This window comes from Saccopteryx leptura, chromosome 1 (assembly GCF_036850995.1).
Source record: "Saccopteryx leptura isolate mSacLep1 chromosome 1, mSacLep1_pri_phased_curated, whole genome shotgun sequence".
In the NCBI taxonomy this organism is placed as follows: Eukaryota; Metazoa; Chordata; class Mammalia; order Chiroptera; family Emballonuridae; genus Saccopteryx; species Saccopteryx leptura.
Window position 1 is genome coordinate 264,671,596 of NC_089503.1, and position 22,301 is coordinate 264,693,896.

General features: G+C 43.2%; 1 protein-coding gene across 3 annotated transcripts in view; it reads right to left on the reverse strand.

The window, feature by feature from the left end:
- ENTPD4 (ectonucleoside triphosphate diphosphohydrolase 4) overlaps positions 1-21,171 on the reverse strand; it is a 40,917-nt gene extending 19,746 nt beyond the window's left edge. The window contains exons 1-6 of one of the 3 annotated variants that reach the window (XM_066351764.1): positions 20,965-21,171; positions 10,471-10,569; positions 7,853-8,008; positions 7,155-7,360; positions 4,118-4,268; positions 3,184-3,287 (exon numbers count right to left, since the gene is read on the reverse strand). In XM_066351764.1, coding sequence (XP_066207861.1) covers positions 3,184-3,287; positions 4,118-4,268; positions 7,155-7,360; positions 7,853-8,008; positions 10,471-10,478 — 625 coding nt within the window. In that variant the 5' untranslated portion in view covers positions 10,479-10,569; positions 20,965-21,171. Of the gene's footprint in view, positions 1-3,183; positions 3,288-4,117; positions 4,269-7,154; positions 7,361-7,852; positions 8,051-10,470; positions 10,570-20,964 lie in introns of all 3 variants that reach the window. The other 2 variants (XM_066351755.1, XM_066351752.1) reach the window with 2 other exon arrangements.
- Positions 21,172-22,301: the final 1,130 nt, after the last annotated feature.

The window sequence follows — 22,301 nt, forward strand, 5'->3', positions numbered from 1 at the left end:
CTGAGTTGGATATAGTCTCATTTGTGGATCTTTGCTTTTTTTGTGTATGTTTTTGGTGTCATGCCCAGAAAAATCATTGCCACAGTGAATACTGATGAGCTTCTTCCCTAGTTTTCCTCTAGAAATTTTATGTTATCAAGTCTTATGCTTAAGTCTTTAACCAATTTTGAGTTCATTTTCGTGAGTTGTGTGAGGTAGGGGTCCAGTTTCCCCAGCACCACTTATTGAAAAGACTATCCTCTCATCAGGTGTTCTTGGCTCCCTTACTAGCTGATGGTAAAGGATTTAATTCTGGGCTCTCTATTCTGTTTCCTTAGTTGATGTGCCTATTTTTGTGACTGTACCATACTTTTTTATTACTGTGGCTTTGTAGTACTTTGAAATACAGAAGTGATACCTCCAGCTTTGTTCTTTCTTTCTCAGGATTGCATTGGCTATTTGGGGTCTTTTGTGGTTCCACACAAATTTAAAAACTGTTTCTATTTTTGTGAAGAATGCTTTTGTTGTTGTTTTTTTGTATTTTTCCAAAGTGAGAAGCAGGGGTGAGAGAGGAAGACAGACAAGACTCCTGCATGCGTCCGACCGGGACCCACCTGGCATGCCCACTAGAGGTCAATGCTCGGCCCCTCTGGGGAGTTGCTCCGCTACAATCGGAGCAAGAGGCAGAGGCCATGGAGCCCTCAGTGCCTGGGCCAACTTTGCTCCAATGGAGTCTTGGCTGCGGGAGGGGGAGAGAGGGCTAGAAAGAAAGGAGAGGGGGGAGAGTGGAGAAGCAGATGGGTGCTTCTCCTGTGTGCCCTGGCTGGGAATTGAACCTGGGACTTCCACACACCGTGCTGACACCAACTGAGAGCCAACTGTCCAGGGCCCATTTGTTGTTTTGATGAGGACTGTGCTGAATCTGATGGCTTAGGATAGTATAGACATTTTAATAACATAAACTCTTCTGATCCATGAACATGTGACATCTTTCCATTTGTTTTTCTTCAACTTTTTCAGCCAAGTCTTGTATTTTTCACTATACAGAGCTTTTATTTCCTTGGTTAAATTTATTCCTAAGTATTTTTGTTTTTGATGCTATCATTTCTTTTTTTTTTTTTGAGAGATTGAGAGAGAGAGAGGACTGACAGAAAGAGAGATGAGAAGCATCAATTCTTTGTTATGGCATCTTAGTTGTTCGTTGATTGCTTGTTCATTGGTTGCTTTCTCATATGTGCTTTGATTGGGGGGCTCCAGCAGAGCGAGTGATCCCTTGCTCAAGCCAGCGACCTTGAGCTCAAGCCAGCAACCACAGAGTCATGTCTATGATCCCACGCTCAAGCCAGCAACCCTGCGCTCAAGCTGGATGAGACTGCAACTGATTTCTATCTGCTAATTGTGTATCCTGCCACTTTATGGAAACTGTTGATTAATTCTGAGATAATTTCATTGCCTTTCTGAGTTTTTTTGTATCTTACTGGATTTCTTCACAGCTTTTTTGAGTTATCACTTAGATAACAACAGTTTGTGTTTTTGAGTTGTTACTAGAAAATTGTCATTTTCTTTTTGTGATACTCTATCGGCATGATTTTTCATAGTGTCTGATGAAATGTGCCTCTGCTGCTGCATTTCAAGTGGTGAATACTTATTCTATTTTAGTCAAGACTGGCTTATTTTGTTTCTAACAATTCAACAGGTTCTTAAGTAGGAGACTTTCTTTTACTTTCCAGAAGGTGGTGCTGTAGCACAAGTTCCTGGTTTCTCTTGCTAGAGCAGAGTAAGTTGGGAGAATGCTCATTAAAAAAAAAGTTAGTGGTAAGGAGAAAGAAAAGGGTAGCCACAGAGTTGAGGAAGGTATGTGCTTAGCACTTGGTGCTGCGGGTGTGTCCACAGACCAGAAAGGGGGTCCCCTCAAGTGGGAGTGTCCCAGCTGTCCATGGTGGTCCTCTTGCAAGAATCCTGGGCAGACAGTAGGTAACACATTCCTTCAGTCCTCTGCCTTCTTCCCTTTCCTTTCTCCTCGTCACTGTGCTGTGTTCTGAGACAGCAGTAGGTTCCTCCGGCTGCAGCATCCGTGGCCAGGTAGACCCCATTCACCACCTTCATCCTCCACCTCCTTTGCCAGACAGTCACAGCGGCCTGCCGCCACCCCTGCCACAACTTGCCTGTCTTCACAGCCTCCTCCAAGGTTCAACCTAACCACTTTCGGAGAAACAGATGAACAGATCTCTCAGGTGCCCTGGTGGGCTGTGCACAGGTGCTTATTTATTTATTTATTTATTTTCATTTATGAATCATTATAAATCAGAGTGGAGAGGAAAAAGGAATGACTCATACTGCTATGATGATGCCGCCACCATGACCTGTCCAACTTTTACTATTATTAACATCTTTCACTAAAATATTTTTGTTCCTCTTTCTATAGTGCAACTTTTTCAACCCTTTTTGACTCAATTTCTTCTGTCGGGAACGTGCTTCCTCTCCTTTGCTGCGCGTACCTGTACCACTACCTGTGAGGCACAGCTCACATGTTATTTCCACATAATGCTCTCAGCAAGAGAAAACAAAATGTCTCTCTTTCAAATTCCCATGAAACCTTTTCCTCACCTCCCTTATGGTACCCTAAGCTGCACCTCATAGGGTGTTTAACTGTGCACCTCACTGGTCTGTACGGAGAACAGCGGCAGTGTCTGAATTACATCCAGCTTCTCTACAGTGTCTTTCAGAGAAGGTATTTGCTAAAATGATAGATGATTTTTGAAATAAATGTTTTTTTGATCTCTATTTGTAGCAATCTGTTCCCCAAATAATGTTACCAACTTGTCATTTAATTCTCAAAAGAATCATTTCTTCAAAAACAGAACTAGTATTTTCTCAGTGTATCAAAGTCAAGAATAATTTTCTCTTCCTAGAGAAAGAATCAATAGAAGGCTCCAAAAGCTTAGAAATTATCATAATGCCAGAATGCTGTATATTTCAGGAAAGAAGCACAAAACTCTTCTATCAAAACAAGTCCAAAATTTGTTTCCTAAGTGTGGTGAAGACAAACTAAGTGATTTTTTTGGCCATTTAAAAATTATATTTCAAGGTAACGGTTTTCCAAGTTTTAAGATACTAGGAGAAATTTATTAAAGTATACACGGGGAAATGGAGGATTTAGAGCCACAGTTTCCCAAATTTCAAGGTAAAGATCAACATACTAACCTTCTTGTTTCCCTGAAATTACTTCTGCATGAGAATCAGAAAACAGAAAGTCAAAGTGCACGGGGATGTCGGTCAGAAGGTCTTCCAGGATCGCTTTCTGCTGGCTGTAAACAACGCAAACACTCACACATCCAGAGAGTATGTACTGAATTTTTGTTTAGAAAGCAGGAAAAAACATACTATGGCTTTGGTATATTCTATATGAAAATGATAAACTTTAAAACCAAAGCAATTCATTGAAAATATTATCTTATTTGATTCCTAGATGCAAAATGACAAATACTTAAATTAATTAGGTAGAAAATGTTTTTTTAATGACAATTTTATAGTTGACTATTTTCAGTCATAAACAAATGTATTAAAAGATATTTGGGGCCCTGGCCGGTTGGCTCAGTGGTAGAGCGTCGGCCTGGCGTGCAGGAGTCCCGGGATCGATTCCCGGACAGGGCACACAGTAGAAGCGCCCATCTGCTTCTCCACCCCTCCCCCTCTCCTTCCTCTCTGTCTCTCTCTTCCCCTCTCACAGCCAAGGCTCTATTGGAGCAAAGTTGGCCTGGGCGCTGAGGATGGCTCTATGGCCTCCGTCTCAGGTGCTAGAATGGCCCTGGTTGCGACAGAGTGACGCCCCAGATGGGCAGAGCATTGCCCCCTGGTGGGCATGCCGGGTGGATCCTGGTCGGGCGCATGCGGGAGTCTGTCTGACTGCCTTCCTGTTTCCAACTTCAGAAAAATACCAAAAAAAAAAAAAAAAAAGAAGATATTTGGTAAGCTCTAGCTAAGGGAATAGTTCTGGTACTATACCAGACTTGGATAAAGGGTTTTTAATGTCTTCCTGTTAATGCTGATGATGATGGAAGAGGAGAAGGGAGGGCAGTGGGAACGACAGGAGAATGAAGATACCAGCACAGGCCTGCCCGCCCCTGTGGGTGCTCACCTTTCAGGAAGGATCCTCATTCCAGCCGTGCAGAGAATGTACAAAGGGGTCTCCTTGTGTTTTGCCCGGGGCACATGCTCAGCAGCAAAGTTCAAGAGCGGAGAAATGTAATCACTGACTTTATCTGGAGAGGTAGCAAATTCTGAAATGCCTACAGAAAAGGACACCTCTGTTAACAAGTAAGTATTTTAGCTAGTAAGTCATACTTCTTCAATGTAACTAACTTGAGAAAAATTCAAGCCATACCATACTCTTCTAGTTTTTTCCCTATTCCTCTGGCAACACCTTTCACAGACTCTCTTCCTAAAATGATGGTGATAACCATTCAGTCCTATGCACTCATATTCTCACCACCAAAGACCACAGACCTCACTGAGCATCTATTATGTGTCAGACACTTGGAGTGGATGACATGACTACACGGGCTCATCCCAGCCCCTGAGAAACGTGCTCCCACTTCCCTCACTCACTCACTCCCAAGGCTGCTATCACTGTCACTATGTCCCAGATTGCTCTTAGCAGCAGGCACCCAGACCTCTTCCCCAGTCTGCAGATCAGTATGTGCTAACTGTCCACTGGACAAGATAATATGCTTGTCCTCAGTGCCGCCCAAAATGTGACACATGCAAATCTGAACTCAACATGCACTATAAACACGCTCTTATTGCCTGTTCCCTACTTCAGTGACCACTGTCACTACCCAGCCAGTGGCCCCAGCCAGTATCCAGATCCTTCCTCATCCCAACATGTGTTCTGGGTTTCCTCAATCGCCTGTCCTTGGTTCCTCACACATTGTTTTCACTTCTCCTCATCCTTTCTGAATACCTTCAACCTCTTTCAGCCTACACACATCCTCCTCTCCCATCGTGAAATTCCCTGACCATACCCTATGCAAACATGTCTCCTCCTGGCTTAAAATCCTTTGGGGCTCCTCAGTGTGCTCCAGATCAAGTTCAACTCTAGAATGGCACAGCCTGCCATGCATACTCACCCATCCCACCTCTTCCCCTGGTTCTTCCATTCAGCTTCAACTATACCGAATACAATTTCTATAATGCATTGTACTCTGGCTCTAGGACCCCTGCACCAAAAGAGTGGTGGTCCTTTGCTAGTTCATGAATATTTCGTCTGCTGATCTCTCTCTCTGCGCCCCCGACTCACAAGAACATCAGTGGAACCAACTTGTGAAATGAGATGAAATGCACAGTGCTTCACAGAATTTTTAATTTGATCAATATGACTTCAACCCTGAAAATGTTTCTAGATTAGGGATACATAAAAATTTCAGGGGTAGGAACAGAGAAAAGTAAAAATTAAAGTCATTCACTAAGACTTAGAGAAAAAATGAAATACACTATATCAAAATTATGCTTGTACAAAACACTCAGATTAAGCTCCCTCTCTCTATCCTGAATAATGAAGTAGAGAATTTGGATTTTCCGAGCAACATGCTGGTGCCCAGCTGACTAAACCTCAAAGAACAATCACTGTGGAGGCTGCCTGAGGAGGAAGAGGCCTGGATTATTAAATGAAGAATGAGAAGGACTCAAGGGGTCTACAGTCTACACAGTTAGGAACCACTTTCTAAGGACCAATATTCTATTACATGAAAACTGAAGCTCCTTTTCACCTGTTTTTGACACAGGATTGGATAATTATTTTTATCAACATTCTCTAATATTAAACAAAAGAAATTCCTTGGATTGTTTGTATTTAATATTTTACTAACACATTTGGCAAGATGAAATTACATAATGCTGAATCTCTAAGACCTATGATTCACTGTTTTAAATCAGTGATTATCACCTATCAAGATGTAAAGTGCCTATTTCAAGGTACTCCTGACACCTTCTATTCCTAATGCTCTTGACAAGAGAGCACTGTCCATGGAAACAGATGTGGATATTGAAAAAAAGTTAAAAACTACTGATTTAAATTGTCTAACAGGGAAGGCATATCCCAATTTTTCTATAACACACTAAGACATTGCAATATCTTTAAAAACTAGACATAATGATAATAGTTCTTCTGAGTTCTATGGTCATCCTTATTACATAGTCTAGATCAGAGGTCTCAAACTCGTGGCCCGCAGGCTGCATGCGGCCCACCGAACAATTTTGTGCGGCCCGCAGACTAATCCACGAACTACAGTTTCTGGTCATTTTGTGACACTGAAAAGTGTTGCATAACAGTTGCCTTTTGTAGACCTAGTGCGGCCTGCCAAACGGCTGTGATCTTGCTCTGCGGCCCACATGCTGAGTTGAGTTTGAGACCCCTGGTCTAGATGATTACAAATATATTGGAGCAGCAATTGTTTTTAAGTGAGAGGACGGGAGATAGAGAGACAGACTCCTGCATGTTCCCTGACCAGGATCCGCCCAGCAACCCCAGTCTAGGGCCAATGCTTGAGTCAACCATGCTATCCTCAGTGCCTGAGGCCCACATTCGGACCAAGTGAGCTATCCTCAGCACCTAGGGCTGATGCTCAAACAAATCCAGCCATTGGCTGCAAGAGGAGAAGAGAGAAGGGGGAGAGGAAGGGGGCAAGAAGCAAATGGTCGCTTCTCAAGTGTGCCCTCACCTGGAATCGAACCTGGAAATCTGTACACCAGGCTGATGCTCTATCCACTGATCCAGCTGGCCAGGACTGGGGCAGCAATTTTTAAAATGATAAATATATCCCAATGTATTGGAGTACTGATCCATGAGTTATCTGAAATTACCTTGTTATTTAGGATAGAGACCAATGGCTACCAAATAGAAAAATAAAAATAAAAAATCTCTCCATAATTAATGTCAACTACCAAACATCTGAGTAGACACCATGAATAAAGAAGTATGGTAAAGGATGCAGGGGAAAAAAGAAAGACATACTATTTGGATATTTCACTATAGTGTTAGTCTTCTCATACAAGGATAGAAAAAAGGCAGTGAGAACTATAAAACAAGGAGACCAACCGGGTCCTGGTCTAAAAGACATCACAGAGAACAGAAGGACAGAGCCTGGTTATCAATCAGGTATTTATAATTTACATACCTGGTTTTATTTTCATAACCACTGGCTTTCGGTTTTTATCCCTCATTTGCTTGATATCCAACAGATCATGAGGATTGCCATTATGCCTGGGCCAGCAATAGACAAATATTCGAGAGCCACTGCTACCACAGTCCACCATGATACCGTAGTTCACATTGGGGTTATTGGTATCTGTGGCTTCAACATCTGTAACTCGTGCCAAGTATCTGGTTTAGGAAAACAAACACTTTTAAGACAGGGCCCTCATCCTAAACCTAACAGTAAGTGCAATAAATACCAAATCAGTGATTTCTAAGTGGTGCAGTGACACCAATAAAACATTTTTACAACTGCCAAATGATTAGAGTCAAAAGGAAACAAATGACAGTGATAACGATAATCTAAATCATATACACATTCATTATTTCTTTAAAGAAGTTCAAACAAGTTCTGAAAAGTAAAACTACTTTCAAACTATCAACATTAACTGAAAAATCAGCTTAAAAGATATTACATGAGAAGCTTATGCAAAATCCTCTTATGATGAGGATTTGGTAGTTAATGATCAGTTTCAAACAGTGTAATTTTCGTTCATGCTGTGCTCAGTGCAGCACTGGTTCCTACAGCACAGCCTCCCTAAAGCCCACCTAATCCAAAGTCTAGAGGCCATGGGAGAAAGGTGTGGCATCCCATTTAGAAAACATGTTTTTTTCTCTTACCTTTGAAACTTCTTGTCTCTAGATAGTCGCCCATACTTATTTCGGATGATGACAACAGAAAAGTAGACAAGTGAGACAGCAGCAGCCAGAATACTAATAACAATAATCTGGCGTAAGTTGGTATTCAGAATCCGAGGACATCCCGCTGGAGAGATGCTAAAATGCCAGGAAGCAGGAAAAAGACAGGAGATGCCAATCCTACAATTCCAAAAAGGAGTTTTTAAAGCAATCTGCTCCGGAGGCCTCCCTTCACCTAAACTGATCCAAAAGCAAGACATTTAGTCTGAGCTACCCCTACTCCCTGCTGACTGGGATCTGTGTACCAGCACTGTCATAGTGCTATTTTCCTACTTAGCTCGTTAGTCATGAGCTGCATAACATTATTTCAGTCAAAGTCAGACTGCACATACGACAGTGGTCCCATATGATTATAAAGAAGCTGAAAAATTCCCAGCACCTAGTGATGTCTTGTGCAACAACACATCCCTCACGCATGTGGTGATGCCACTATAGACACACTGCTGTGCTGGCAGTCATATGGAAGTGCAGCACATAACACATGGTAATGACAATAAATGACTATTACCAGTTTATGTATTTACTATACTACATTAACAGTGGTTTTTTTTTTTTATCATTACTTTAGAGTGTACTCTTCTTACGTATTAAAAAAAGTTTGCTGTAAAGCAGCATTCCGTGTCATGTGGGCAGCAGCCGCATACATCTCGTGTTTACTGCATCCCTTGATTGCATTGTTTTCTCTTGTGCTGTTTTGTACAGTAACATGTTGCACGGGCTTATAGCCTAGGACCAGTAGGATAGACCATACAACCTAGGTGTATAGTGGCTACACCATATAGGTATGTATAAGTGCACTCTGTCATGTTTGCACAATGACAAAATCACCTAACAACACATATCTTAGATGATATCCTTGGCCCTGGCCAGTGGCTTAGTGGATAGAGTATCAGCCCAGTGTGTGGAAGTCCTGGGTTTGATCTCAGTCAGGGCACACATGAGAAGTGACCATCTGCTTCTCTCCCCCTTCCTCTTCTTTCCCTGTTCCCCTCTCATAGCCAGTGACTGGTCTGAGCATTGGCCTCAGGTGCTAAAATTAGTTTGGTTGATTTGAGCATCGGCCCCCAAGTGGAGGTTGCCAGGTAGATCCTGGTCAGGGCACATGTAGGAGTCTATCTCCCCTCCTCTCACTTAAAAAGAAAAAGATCGGCTCTGGCTGGTTGGCTCAGTGGTAGAGTGTTGGCCCGGCATGTGGCAGTCCCAGGTTTGATTCCTGGCCAGAGTACATAGAAGAGGCACTCATCTGCTTCTCTACCCTTCCCCCCTCTCCTTTCTCTCTATCTCTTCCCCTCCTGCAGTCAAGCTCCAATGGAGCAAAGTTGGCCCGGGCACTGAGGATGGCTCCATGGTCTCCGCTTCAGGCACTAGAATGGCTCAGATTGCAGCGGAGCAATGCCCCAGATGGGCAGAGTATCACCCCCTAGTGGGGATCCCGGTTGGGCACATGCAAGAGTCCGTCTGTCTGCCTCCCTGCCCCCCCTCCACTTCTCACTTCAGAAAAATACAAAAAATAAGAATCATATCCCCGTTAAACAGAACAAGACTGCATTATCAAATTCTATGAATGAGAAGCACAGATGATTATGACACTTATGTCTCCCCCCTTCCTTGAGAGAATCAAGCAGATTTTTATTTGTACCCTGCTTTGTTCCACAAAATTAGAGACAGCTTACAAGACTAAGTTCAATGACATAAATATATGTCTGTAATAAAGTCAAGTTTAAAAATGATGAAATCAAAAAGCAACTTAGTAAATAGGAATGCATATAACAAGACAGGCCTTTAAAGGTGACTGAGCACGCTCAGGGCCAACACGTTGCCCATTAGATTAGAAACATATAAATAGCTTAGAAGGAGTAAGATTTTCTTAGCACTGAATTCCAAGGCAATTTTCTACCTGATGACTGAGAAAACAGTACCTTTAACAACATCCTCATAACAAAGTCAATAAATGAGTTATGTACGTCCTGTATGTTTAGAAATATTCCTGAAACATTTTTGCAAATAAACAGTTTTCTTCTCAGTTTGTCAGGAATAGAAATTTTATTAAGCTTAAAAATAAAGACTTGCTAACTTTAGGATAAAGTTCATTATTTTACAGTCAATTTCTATACTCTTCTCTTTAAAAAGCACTTCATGGGCTCCAGAAAGGGAAGGTAGCCTAATGGGAATACTAACCCAACAGACTTTTCCATTTGTAGTTTCTAGTCTCCATGCGGGCCCCTGGGCCAGTCCATGGAGTCCATCATCACTTCCCACACCTCTGACGCTAGAGACAATTATCCTGTGCTTAATACAACTCCTCACAGACTCCAACAAATACCCTTTATAATGCTAAACTACATTAACCCCTGTGGAGTCCACCTGGCATTATCTCTTTCTGTGACAGGTGCTCCATGGAGCCCTGAAAGAACAAAGGTATAAAGCAGAACTTTAAACACATTTCACTTGGGATTTAGATTTTTTCCCCTCACAAAACTTGTCTCTGTGGCACCAAAATCTCGGGTTTTCCTGGGCAGTGATTGGGTACCATCACTCACCTCCCCATGCCGATGGGCCAGAGGTCAGGCAACGTTCTGGAAGTTAGCCCTCAACCACCAGTATAGAAAGAATGGCGTCCTCCTGGCGTCAAAACTCTCCTGTTCCAGGAAATAAGAAAAATCACAAAGATAGCATAACCCAGGAAACATCTAGGTCCGTGATGGCGAATCTTTTTATAAAAACCGCCCTCTTTTGCAGTGCTGGTCAACCTGGTCGCTCCCGCCCACTAGTGGGAATCCCAGCTTTCATGGTGGGCCAATCGAGGTGCCATTTGGTTGCTCCGCTATGGCCCGCCACAAAAGTGGACAGCCCACTAGTGGGTGGGAGCGACCAGGTTGACCAGCACTGCAAAAGTGGGCAGTTTTTATAAAAAGATTGGCCATCACGGATCCATGTTCTTTATCAGATGTGTTTGATAACAACCACACATAACTTCGTACATGACCTCTGCACTGAAGCTGTAAAGAGGGGTTTATTTTGAGCATGTAGCTTCTGCATTAGCACTGATATGGTCCCTAACTTTCTAGTCTTATTCCCTGACAAGACAGACAGATATGTACCCTGTGCTCTAGCCATATTAAACACAAACTGCAATCACTGAAGTGCCCTGTATTTCTCTGCATTTGTAGATTACTTTTTTGGGGTCCATCTGTTGGTATTCCTAAGTAATCCTCATGTCACAAGCCAAACATGATGCCTCTGTGAGGACTTCCATACTACTCATACCCCCGGAGTATTTGCTCATCACAGTAGGGGGCTGCAGTACTCTTATCAGCCAGATGAGAACTGCTGGCTGATGTTCTCATCACATGGCAAACCCCTCACTGGCAGGGACATCCTCTGTTTCTCCAGTGACTAGTGCCTAATACACAACTGATGAACAGCCATTGTTTGTTTCACAGGTGGCTAGGAATGGGAGACACAAAGATGAATCAGACACGGACCCAGCCCTGAAATGTATAATGCAGTGGAGGGCAACACACATGCACACAGAACTAGTAAGACTACCTGACAAAGGGAAAAAATTAGTCTCTCTTTCTCTCTTACACGCACACACACGGAATTAATAAGGCCTACCTGACAAAAGGAAAAAATGAGTCACACACACGCATACAGAATTAGTAAGGCCTCCTTGAAAAAAGGGGAAAATTAGTTCAGGTTTTAATATGGTGTCCACACTGTGCTATAGACCCAAACTTAGGGCAAACATTTGTGATTTAAAAGTTTACACAAAAAGCCAACTTTATACTGAAACTGTCAACTTAAAATCAGCTCAAAGTCTAGAATTATATGCCATTATCATGGCTTTTCAGCATTTGCCATATTCCCCCTTTAATCTATATACAGACAGCAAATATTTACTTATGGTGTTTCCACTATAAAGACTGCTGTCTTAGGGACAAATGCTGATGAACTATTTCAGCAGTTCCTCCTTCTTCAAAGACTTGTATGTCAACATAGAGCTCCATATTTTATAGGACATACTCGAGCTCACTCCATGCTCCCTGGAACTTTAGCACAAGGGAATACCCCTCCCCCTTTTTTCTTTTTCTGAAATTGGAAAGGGGGAGGCAGTCAGACAGACTCCCGTGTGCGCCCAAACGGGATCCACCCGGCATGCCCACCAGGGGGCGATGCTCTGCCCATCTGGGGTGTTGCTCTGTTGCAACCAGAGCCATTCTAGCGCCTGAGGCAGAGGCCACGGGGCCATCCTTAGCGCCTGGGCTGGCTTTGCTCTCATGGAGCCTTGACTGCAGGAGGGGAAGAGAGAGGCAGAGAGGAAGGGGAGGGGGAGGGATGGAGAGGCAGATGGGCGCTTCTTCTGTGTGCTCTGGCCTGGAATTGAACCCGGGAATCCTGCACGCCAGGCCGACGCTCTACCACTGAGCCAACCGGCCAGGGCCTAGGAATGCCCTTGTTGATCAAGCTACCCAAAAGAAAATTATTTGGAGCAACCATGACAGATTGAGCAATTCAGTCTCATACTATTCATCACCAGAATGCTGCAGCCCTGTGTAAACAGTTTCAACTTTCTCAGGAAGCAGCACGGCAGATTGGGAAATCCTGTCCAAGGGATCCTAGACTACAATCTGCCCCTTCATTTGGAATTAACCCTCAAGGACCCCTACCAGGACAACTTTGGCAAATGGATGTTACTCATATACTTTCATTTGGCAAACAGTCCTATGTCCACGTTACAGTGGATACTTATTCTGGATTTATAGTAACCTCTGTCAGAACAGGAGAGGCTGCTAAGCATGTTATAGCTCATTGTCTGTATGCATTGTTCCATTATTGGATTTCCTAAACTGGTTAAACTGAAAATGCTCCTGCATATGGAGCAAAAGCATTTACTGTATTTTGTCATTCTTACAATCTTTAAAGTTAAGGTATTATTAAAGTGTACCCAGCAAATATTTTAAGGTCAATTAAAAAAAAAATTAAAAGGGGGTAGTCATATCCTGGAACTCCTTTGGGTCTACCATATCATGCTTTTTACTTAAAAAAAAAAAATTTACATTTCTTTTGAATGCTGATGAACAGGAGACGCCAAATCTTTTTCGCCTGCAAACTACTACCTTCTTTATTTGATCCAGCTAATAACACTGTTTTGTCTTTTTCCAAATAGCTTCAGATATATGGAAAAGATTTATATAGGCGGATGGGGATCCTCAAACCCCTCAGCGAGATCTTCTGAGCATGGCTTTTAAGATACCTAGAGGCAGAAAAAGCTCAAAAGAGATCAGGGGAACTACCAGCTTTTAGGATACACCCTTAAAGGCTCCAACGCCCCAAAGGGGTCTCATAGGATGCCATCTGGGTCCTGCTTCAATAGTGGAAAGGAAGGTCATTGAGCTAAAGCCTGCCAGACTTACATACCTCTGCTGCGAGGAAACAGGGACACTGGAAGGTAGGCTTCCCCCTCGCTCCTCTAAGGGAGGGTTCAGTCTCTTCCAGCCCTGCTCCAGCCACCTATGACCTAACCTTGCCCAGAAAGCTGGGGTTTGCCACTGAAGGCTGAAGGTGCCCAGGGCCGTCAGCCCCATCTACGACACTGTGGATGAGCCTAGGGTATTTCTTCCAAGAAGCAGGTAAACTGATCTCATTTGCACAAAGGCCACTTAACTATGTCTTGCCTGAATAGTCAGGTTTTTTATTCTTCCCTCGAAGATCTCTGTTGTGGGTGTTGATAGTCCTATTTTCTGCTGCTTTGTTTAATATGTAGTGTTTCCTTTATTCCTCCTACCTCAATACCCCACTCATATTTCAGGCTGGGACCTACTCCTAATTTAGAGCTCTCTTTCCCCCTTTTGCCAACTTCTATTATGAATCTACCTTTGCCACCCAGCTTAGTGTATCCCAAGGTTCTCTTTCCCAAGCCACAGTCACAGAGCTCCAGGGAAAAGCAACCTGGTCTCATCTCTCCAGGCAGAGGAGAACAGAAGCTCCATATCCACACATGCTGCAGATGGCTTTTCCAGTCTACCTGAATCATTACCAGCTAGAAGCAGCGGTCATTGGGACTTGGACGTGAGCTGCAAAGTATAGAATTGTGACAACAATTCCAGTGCCATGCGGACTTTTCCTGGACTCCTACACCTTGTGACAGCTCCTAACAGACTGAACTGGGGTTGGGTTGCATTTTTCAGGGATTTGGCATGGTGTTGGGGCCAACTTGGACTTGGTGAACATGTTAAAGACACTACTCTTTTATGGATTCTTGCTGTATTGGCCAAGAGTTTCCTTAAAGGCTTTAATCACTGTAAAAAAAAAATAGAAAACTAGATAAAGAAGATGTGGCACATATACACCATGGTATACTATTCAGCCATAAGAAATGATGACATCGGATCACTTACAACAAAATAGTGGGATCTTGATAACATTATACGGAGTGAAATAAGTAAATAAAACAAACAAACAAAAAAACCCATAAGAACTGCAGGATTCCATACATTGGTGGGACATAAAAACGAGACTAAGAGACATGGACAAGAGTGTGGTGGTTATGGGGGGGGCGGGGAGAGGGAAGGAGGGAGTGAGAGAGGGGGAGGGGTACAAAGAAAATTAGATAGAAGGTGACGGAGGACAATCTCTCTTTGGGTGATGGGTATGCAACAGAATTGAATGACAAGATAACCTGGACATGTTTTCTTTGAATATATGTTCCCTGATTTATTGATGTCACCCCATTAAAATAAAAATTTATTTATTAAAAAAAAAAAGTTTACACAAAAAGGAAAATATGTCAATTACCTAGGTGTTTAAATGAATCTTAGTGTGTTTTTATAAATTAGCTATCTTTTAGCATTTGAATATAGTGAGATTACTACATTATTCCTTTATTAAAATTCCAATGGCTCAAAGATTTAAATATTAAAAATATCCACTAAAATGTAAGATGAAAATATAGGTATTTACATAATCTTGGAATGGGTAAGGCTTTTCTACAATGATATCAGTGTCTCAAACCATATATGAAAGAAAATACATCTACATGTGAGTTTAAGACTTCTGAATGTTGAAAAATAAAAAGCCCTTCCTAAATACATAAGGTTTGGGAAAATTACTTGTAACATAGATGACAAAAGGTAAATATCTTTTACATATAAAAAGTTCAAAAAATAAATTTATAGAGAAACAGTGGAACAAGTGAGCATGGATAACTGGAAATTAATGAAATAAATACAAATGGCTAATAAAAATAACTGTTAGTATTTAGAGAAGTATAAATAAAAGCAAGACTTGAACACTATCAGATTGGCAGAGACTAAAGTCTGATGATACTTAGCTAACAAGGGATGGGAGAAAAGGTCATGAATATTGCTGGGGAGAATCTAAATACATTCTAACCTTCTAGGGGCATACTGGTAACAGATATGACAATTTTTAATATGCTTACACTCTTTGCTCAACCTATCACATTTCCAGAAATTCATCCTTAGAAAATAACAAGGTAAAACTAAAATATGTATAAAAATGTTCATCATAGTATTGTTTATAAAAGCAAAACATTGTTTCTAAACTAATGTATATTACAGGGGATGGGTTAAATTAAACATGGTCTATATATGTGACTATTAAAGGTGACCAACACTGGCCAGGTAGCTCACTTGGTTAAAGCATTGTTCCAATATGCCCAGGTTGCAGGTTTGATCCCCAGTCAGGGAACATACAAGAACCAATCAATGAATGCATAAATAAGTGGAACAACAAATTGATGTTTTTCTCTCCCTCTCCCTTCTTCTCTCTCTAAAACAATCAATCAATAAAATAAATTTAAAAATAAAGGTGATCATGCAGATCTATATTTATTGTCATGCAAAGACATCCATGATATATTAAGTGAAAAAATTATACCATGCATAAGACAGGGCAAAATGGAAGGAGAGATACTCAAACGTTAGAAGTGGTTAGTTATATGACTAGTGAGATAGTATCATCTTTATTTTTTCCATTGGCTTGCCTATATTTCTGAAAAGGCATATATTAATTTTATCATCAGAAAAAACAAGAGGACTATTCTTAACAAGCCACCTTTGACTGATATCTTCAGTTTCCAGCATCAAATCCTCTTCAGATAGATCAAGAAAGCCTAGCTCAAAAACTCTTCATGACATAGGAACACCGAGCTGAACACTTTTTTTTTTGAAAGCTGAACTAAGAAAAAAAAAAAGTAAAATACTTTACTTAATAGACTAAAGTCAAGGTCCTTGGGGAAAGAAAGGCCTTTAATGATTCAGGGATGAGGCCTATGAAGTAATATGAGGGAACTGAGGAGTAACAAACTTGACTCCAGACTTCAAGGAGTCTGCAGATTGGTTAGAGAAAACACTAATACCCAGGAAATAATCAAGCGTAGAACAGATGGCAACCCTAAATTATTTGGACTTTAAGAGTTCAGAGAAGAGCATACTGGAGGCTGGTAAGCAAGAACAGATCTCTGAAGGTCACAGGCCAACTTTGGGTGGGGGAGAACAGAGAGGACATTGCAGAAGAGAAGCTGCATGGTTAGAATGATCACAGCAAAGTTAGTAAACGCTACTTAATCTGGTGTTTGTCTAAGGACTTTTGACATACATGAGGATTTCAACAAAAAGGATAAATATTTTTTTAAGTTACAAAAAGACATAGAGCATATAGGACAGCTTATAAATTGCTGTAGTAGTTACTTTTACTTAGGACAAATATATGGCTGAATATTACCCAGAAGTCAACAATGACAATTTGATTTTAAAGTGTAAACTCCCAAGTATTTGCAGCTAAAACTTTTGGTATCAAATTTTCGGGAGGCAAAATCTTAGTAATAATATTAACATTACATAAAAAGGCCACTTTTTTTTTTTTTTTTTTTTTTGTATTTTTCCAAAGATAGAAGCGGCGGAGAGGCAGAGAGACAGACTCCCGCATGCGCCCGACTGGGATCCAACTGGCATGCCCACTAGGGGGCGCTGCTCTGTTGCGGCCGGAGTCATTCTAGCAGAGACTCTGAGGCAGAGGCCATGGAGCCATCCTCAGCGCCCGGGGCCAACTTTGCTCCAATGGAGCCTTGGCTGCAGGAGGGAAAGAGAAAGAAAAAGGAGAGAGGGAAGGGTGGAGAAACAGATGGGCGCTTCTTCTCTGTGCCCTGACCAGGAATTGAACCCAGGACTTCCACATGCTGGGCCGATACTCTACCACTGAGCAAACCGGCCAGGGGAAAAAATGCCATATTTTTTAAAGACCCAAATTGTGTTAGACCTATCATTAGAGAGTTACACTATGATTTCAGCTAGTAGAGCCTTCCTTTAAAGATGCCCATAAACACTTAGGTTAAATTTTGTATGAAATATCTGTCTGTGACAGTGAGAGGCCCAGGTGAAGTGAAGGATACTCTGGCACTCAGCTATGAGAAAAATACATCAAAACAACTTGATTAATTCTTTGTTTTAAGAAGAATGCATGTAGTTGCATTTATGATCAACATTTTCTTTAATATTTATTTTTATTTAAAAATATTTTTTTGTATTTTTCCGAAGCTGGAAATGGGGAGAGACAGTCAGACAGACTCCCGCATGCGCCGGACTGGGATCCACCAGGCACGCCCACCAGGGGCGATGCTCTGCCCCTCCAGGGCGTCGCTCTGTCGCGACCAGAGCCACTCTAGCACCTGGGGCAGAGGCCAAGGAGCCATCCCCAGCGCCCGGGCCATCTCTGCTCCAATGGAGCCTCGCTGCGGGAGGGGAAGAAAGAGACAGAGAGGAAGGAGAGGGGGAGGGGTGGAGAAGCAGATGGGCGCTTCTCCTGTGTGCCCTGGCCGGGAATCGAACCCGGGACCCCTGCACGCCAGGTCAACGCTCTACCACTGAGCCAACCGGCCAGGGCCAAAATTTTTTATTTCTTGATTTTAGAGAAAGGGAAGGAGGGAGAAAGGAGGAGGAGATGGGGAGGGGTAAGAGGGGGAGGGGAGAGAGAGAGAGAGAGAGAGAGAGAGAGAGAGAGAGGAAGAGCAACAATCTGTTCCTGTATGCACCCTAACTGGGGATCGAACCAGCAACTTCTGCATTTCAGAACGATGCTTTAACCAACTGAGCCATCCAACCAAGGCAGTTTAATTTTTAAATTTAAATTTTCATTTTTCAATATCAAGTCCTAATCAAATCTCTTCCTCTCACTATTCATTTGCACAATTCTGGTCCCCATTTTAAGAGACCTTTTTCTGGTCACTCTTTCTGAATCACCTCTGTAGTTTCCCAAATTTGCCACTCTGGCTTTCCTCAAGTTCCAGTTCCACATCCTGAGCTTCCTTTACAAACTCCTGTAGTCCAAGTCTGCAGTCACAATCTTTAGACACAAACTAATACCACCTTTCAAGTTCTCCAGGTCTAAGGGCGGGGGGTATTATTGTTGACTGTAGTCACTGTTAAGAACTTTGATTCTGACTTATCTGTGTGCTGATGTGTTAGGCAAATAGTTTGTACAATGTGATCTTTATGTTTGCTCACTTTTATTGTTAAAAATGGCCGCTGCCAGGTGAAACTGCTAATTACATTCCTGGTTGGGAAGGGGCTTTGTTATGCTAATGTGTGCTGGAAGAGGGGTTTTTGGCCAAGAAAAGTTTGTGAGGAAGAAGAAGAAGAAGCCAAGATGGAGGGGAAGGAGAGAGAAGCCCGTTTATGCAGAGAGTAAGAAGCCATGTTGGCAGATTGGGAACCAAGATGACTGAACTAGTGGGGGCTTTTGATCCTAGGAAAACCCGGATGTGTCAGTAGCTTTGTGAGCACTGAATGAGTGGGTTTTGGAGCCCAGTGTGTTTTTACTTGCCTGCTGGGTGTGAGGCTAGAGTAAAGGAATAGCCCACCATTTTTTGGTTCCGCAGTTTCTTTACCGTCTGCCCGAATCTAATGGGAATCTGCACGTGCCTGGCGGCAATGGCCACGACTACTGGCCATACATGACGTACATCATTTGTCAGGTCCTATCAATTCTTCCTCAAAGAACCCACACATCTAAGACCACAGAAGTCATCACAAGACAGATCTCTAAGCAGGTCACCCACCTTCTGTCCTCTCTGTGAACACCACCCTTTTGAAATAACTCTTTGTAAAACACTACCTTCAAAATATGACCAGCTGAAGAACTTTCTGGAGCCAACAGGGTCAATACCAACTTTCCTGTGTGCTATCAATACCAAATTTCCTGTGTACTGTATGAAATCTCCATCTATCAACTGACCCCATTGTATGGCACCAACCTGTTCTCTTCTCAGCCCCAAATCACATCTTTCTGCTCTAGTGAGCAGGGTCTCTTCCCTCACACACAAGTTGTTCTCCTTCTTGCCTAGGTCCTTACTATGTCACTTCATCCTAATATGTCCTGCTTCCTGCTCTCAACATTATACTTCCTTCAAGAAGGTACAAGTCACCTGACCAGGCGGTGGCGCAGTGGATAGAGCGTCAGACTGGGATGCAGAGGACCCAGGTTCGACACCCTGAGGTCGCCAGCTTGAGCATGGGCTCATCTGGCTTGAGCAAAAGCCCATCAGCTTGAACCCAAGGTCCCTGGCTCCAGCAAGGGGTTACTCGGTCTACTGAAGGCCCACGGTCAAGGCACGTATGAGAAAGCAATCAATGAACAACTAACAACTAAGGTGTTGCAACGCACAATGAAATAAACCTAATGATTGATGCTTCTAATCTCTCTCCATTCCTGTCTGTCTGTCCCTGTCTCTGACTCACTCTCTGGCTTTGTAATAAACAAACAAACAAACAAATAAATAAATAAAAGAAGGCACAAGTCACTATTTTTCTTTGCAAAGATTTATATTATTATACTTTCTAATGTTTCCTACATTTTGAACCTTTGTTCTTTTTTAAAAGCCACGCTGAATAAATATGTAGAGAATATACATATAAAATAGATAAATATAAAATATTCACATGAACTTTCATTTTGGTTTCTTCTTTTCAGATATTATACAAAAGGATTCAGATAATGAATTAGAAGAATGCAAATCATAATTCAATAAGCAACAAATACACGTGATAAATCAACGTTAAGGTCAACACAGAAATAAACTACTTATACCAATTAGTATTTTATTTTACAATTCTGCTAATGTGTCAAACAATTAAAAACCTGATACAGAGACAAAATAACATCAAACATAACAAAAAGAATATGATTCTTCCGGTCTCTCCAAGGCTGGAGAATTAGGTGTTGTCATTACACAAGGCAGGGCACAGTCAAGACTGCAAAGTGAAATTAAACTAGGGATTCAAATCCCTGATTCAGAATTCTTTAACAACTTCCATGTTATCTTCTAGCACGGAAGCTGCTGAACTGTAAGCCATCTCTTTCCTTCCCTAATAGAGGTAAATGTCTTTGAAAATGTTCTGTGCCAGTGTTCAACTACCGGGGGTCTGGGACATAGTCTCGAGAATAAGAGAACTAACTGTTCCTTTAAAAGGTGTTCACGCACTACTCAAGTCTACTGCTCCCATTCTGAGTTGATCGCTCAGTTAGTCCCCCCCACCCACCCACCCACCCAAGGAGAAATCTAAAGCATGAAATTTAGTAAAATCACAGCAAAGCAAAACAAAGCTGAATGTGTGAGTGGTACGATAAGGCGCCGGGCAAGAACCACCCGACATTCGGCGCTGCAACCCTTCTCCCTGCTCAGGTCCCTCCCCAGTGGGAGCCCGATCCGCCCACACGACGTGTCAGAGAAAATCCAGCGTGGTCACCGGAGCCGGCGAGACAGCAAGACTGCAGGGCTTCTCCGCCAGGGGCTGGGAGAGCACCTGCCACCCGGGCTCACGGCACTGACCGCCCCGGATGCCGGATGGGCCGCACAGCCGGGCGCTGGGAGGCTTTGGCGCGCGGAAGAAAGACTACAGGCGCCGGGGAGCTCGCGGGCAGAGGGCTCGTCCGCCGCCCCCGTCGCGCCACCGAGCCTCACGGTCCACTGTCTCCTACCCGGGGCCGCAGCCGCGCCGGGAAGGCCGCCTCACCTGTTCTGCAGCGCCTGATTCGGGCCCAGGGACTCCCAGGGGCCGGGATCCGTGAGCGGGGAGCATCACGACCACCACGGAGAGGCGGCGGTGGCAACGCGGACCCCGCTTCTCCGCAGGTCCGGCATCTCCGAAGGTCCCTCCTACCCGAGCCACCCTGCTTGCCGGCCTCCCCTGCGTTGCGTCACCGCCGCGCCGGGGGCGCGCACGCCAGGGGGCGGGGCCTGCGCCGGGATGACTGGCGTCACGTGCAGATCTGTCACGTAAGCACGCGGGCGGGGCTGGGCTCAGTGAAAGCCAGAAGTGAGAGCGCAGCCAAGGAAGTAACCGGTACTGCGGCTTGGGCACCATTAGTCTTAGTCCGTCTGGTTGTGTGGGCGACCCGCAGTGTGCTTATGACACTAGCTTATTCTTTGCTTTGTTCTTTAAAAGATATGGAAAATAAGCCTAACCAGGCGTTGGCGCAGTGCATAGAGCCTCCGGCTGAATGGGGAGGACCCAGGTTCCAAACCTTTAGATCGCCAGCTGGAGCGCTGGCTCGCTTGCTTGAGAATGAGATCATAGACATAACCCCATAGTTGCTGGCTTGATTGAGCCCAAGGTCGCTGGCTTGGCAAAGGGTCGCTCATTGTGTTGCAGGCGCACCACCACCACCACACCAGGGCACATATGAGAAAGCAATCAATGAACTAAGGAGACTGAGGAGCCCAAACGAAGAATTGATGCTTCTCATCTCTCTCCCTTGTTGTCTGTCCTCTCTCTCTCACCAAAAATAAAAATAAAAATAAAAAATAACACTTGAAAACCTAACAAGAAATAGGAATTTTTGCTAAGCTCTTTTAACATATTTACAACTTTGCCAGTAGCTATCCCTAATTTCCAGGTGGGGAAAATAAGATGCAAACTCATTCAGTAACTCTCTTAATGTCCACATAATTAGTAGTAGCCAGAATTTCATCCTTGCCAAAAATTGCCCATGTCAGCGCTTATTCTGGGGGAGACAGCCCCACCACATGCAATGGTTATGAGAAGAACTAGTAAGGTGAACAGACCAGTTCCTGAGATTGACCCCATGACTTGATATTGGCTCAAGCACGCCCCCCCCCCCCCCCCCCCCCCGCCGTCTTGACAAAAAAATGCCTTGAAGTCACAGAGCTGAAAGAGACCTTGAGAATCATGGTTTCTATCTTTTTTTGTTACAGGTGAATAAACTGCTTTCCAGAAAAACGAAGTGACCACCTAGACTAGCCACTTAAAAAAAAGATTATTATTTTTTTTAATGAGAGCCCCAGAAACGTCTACTTCATTACTTTTGTCAAGTAAAACAAGCTTGAACA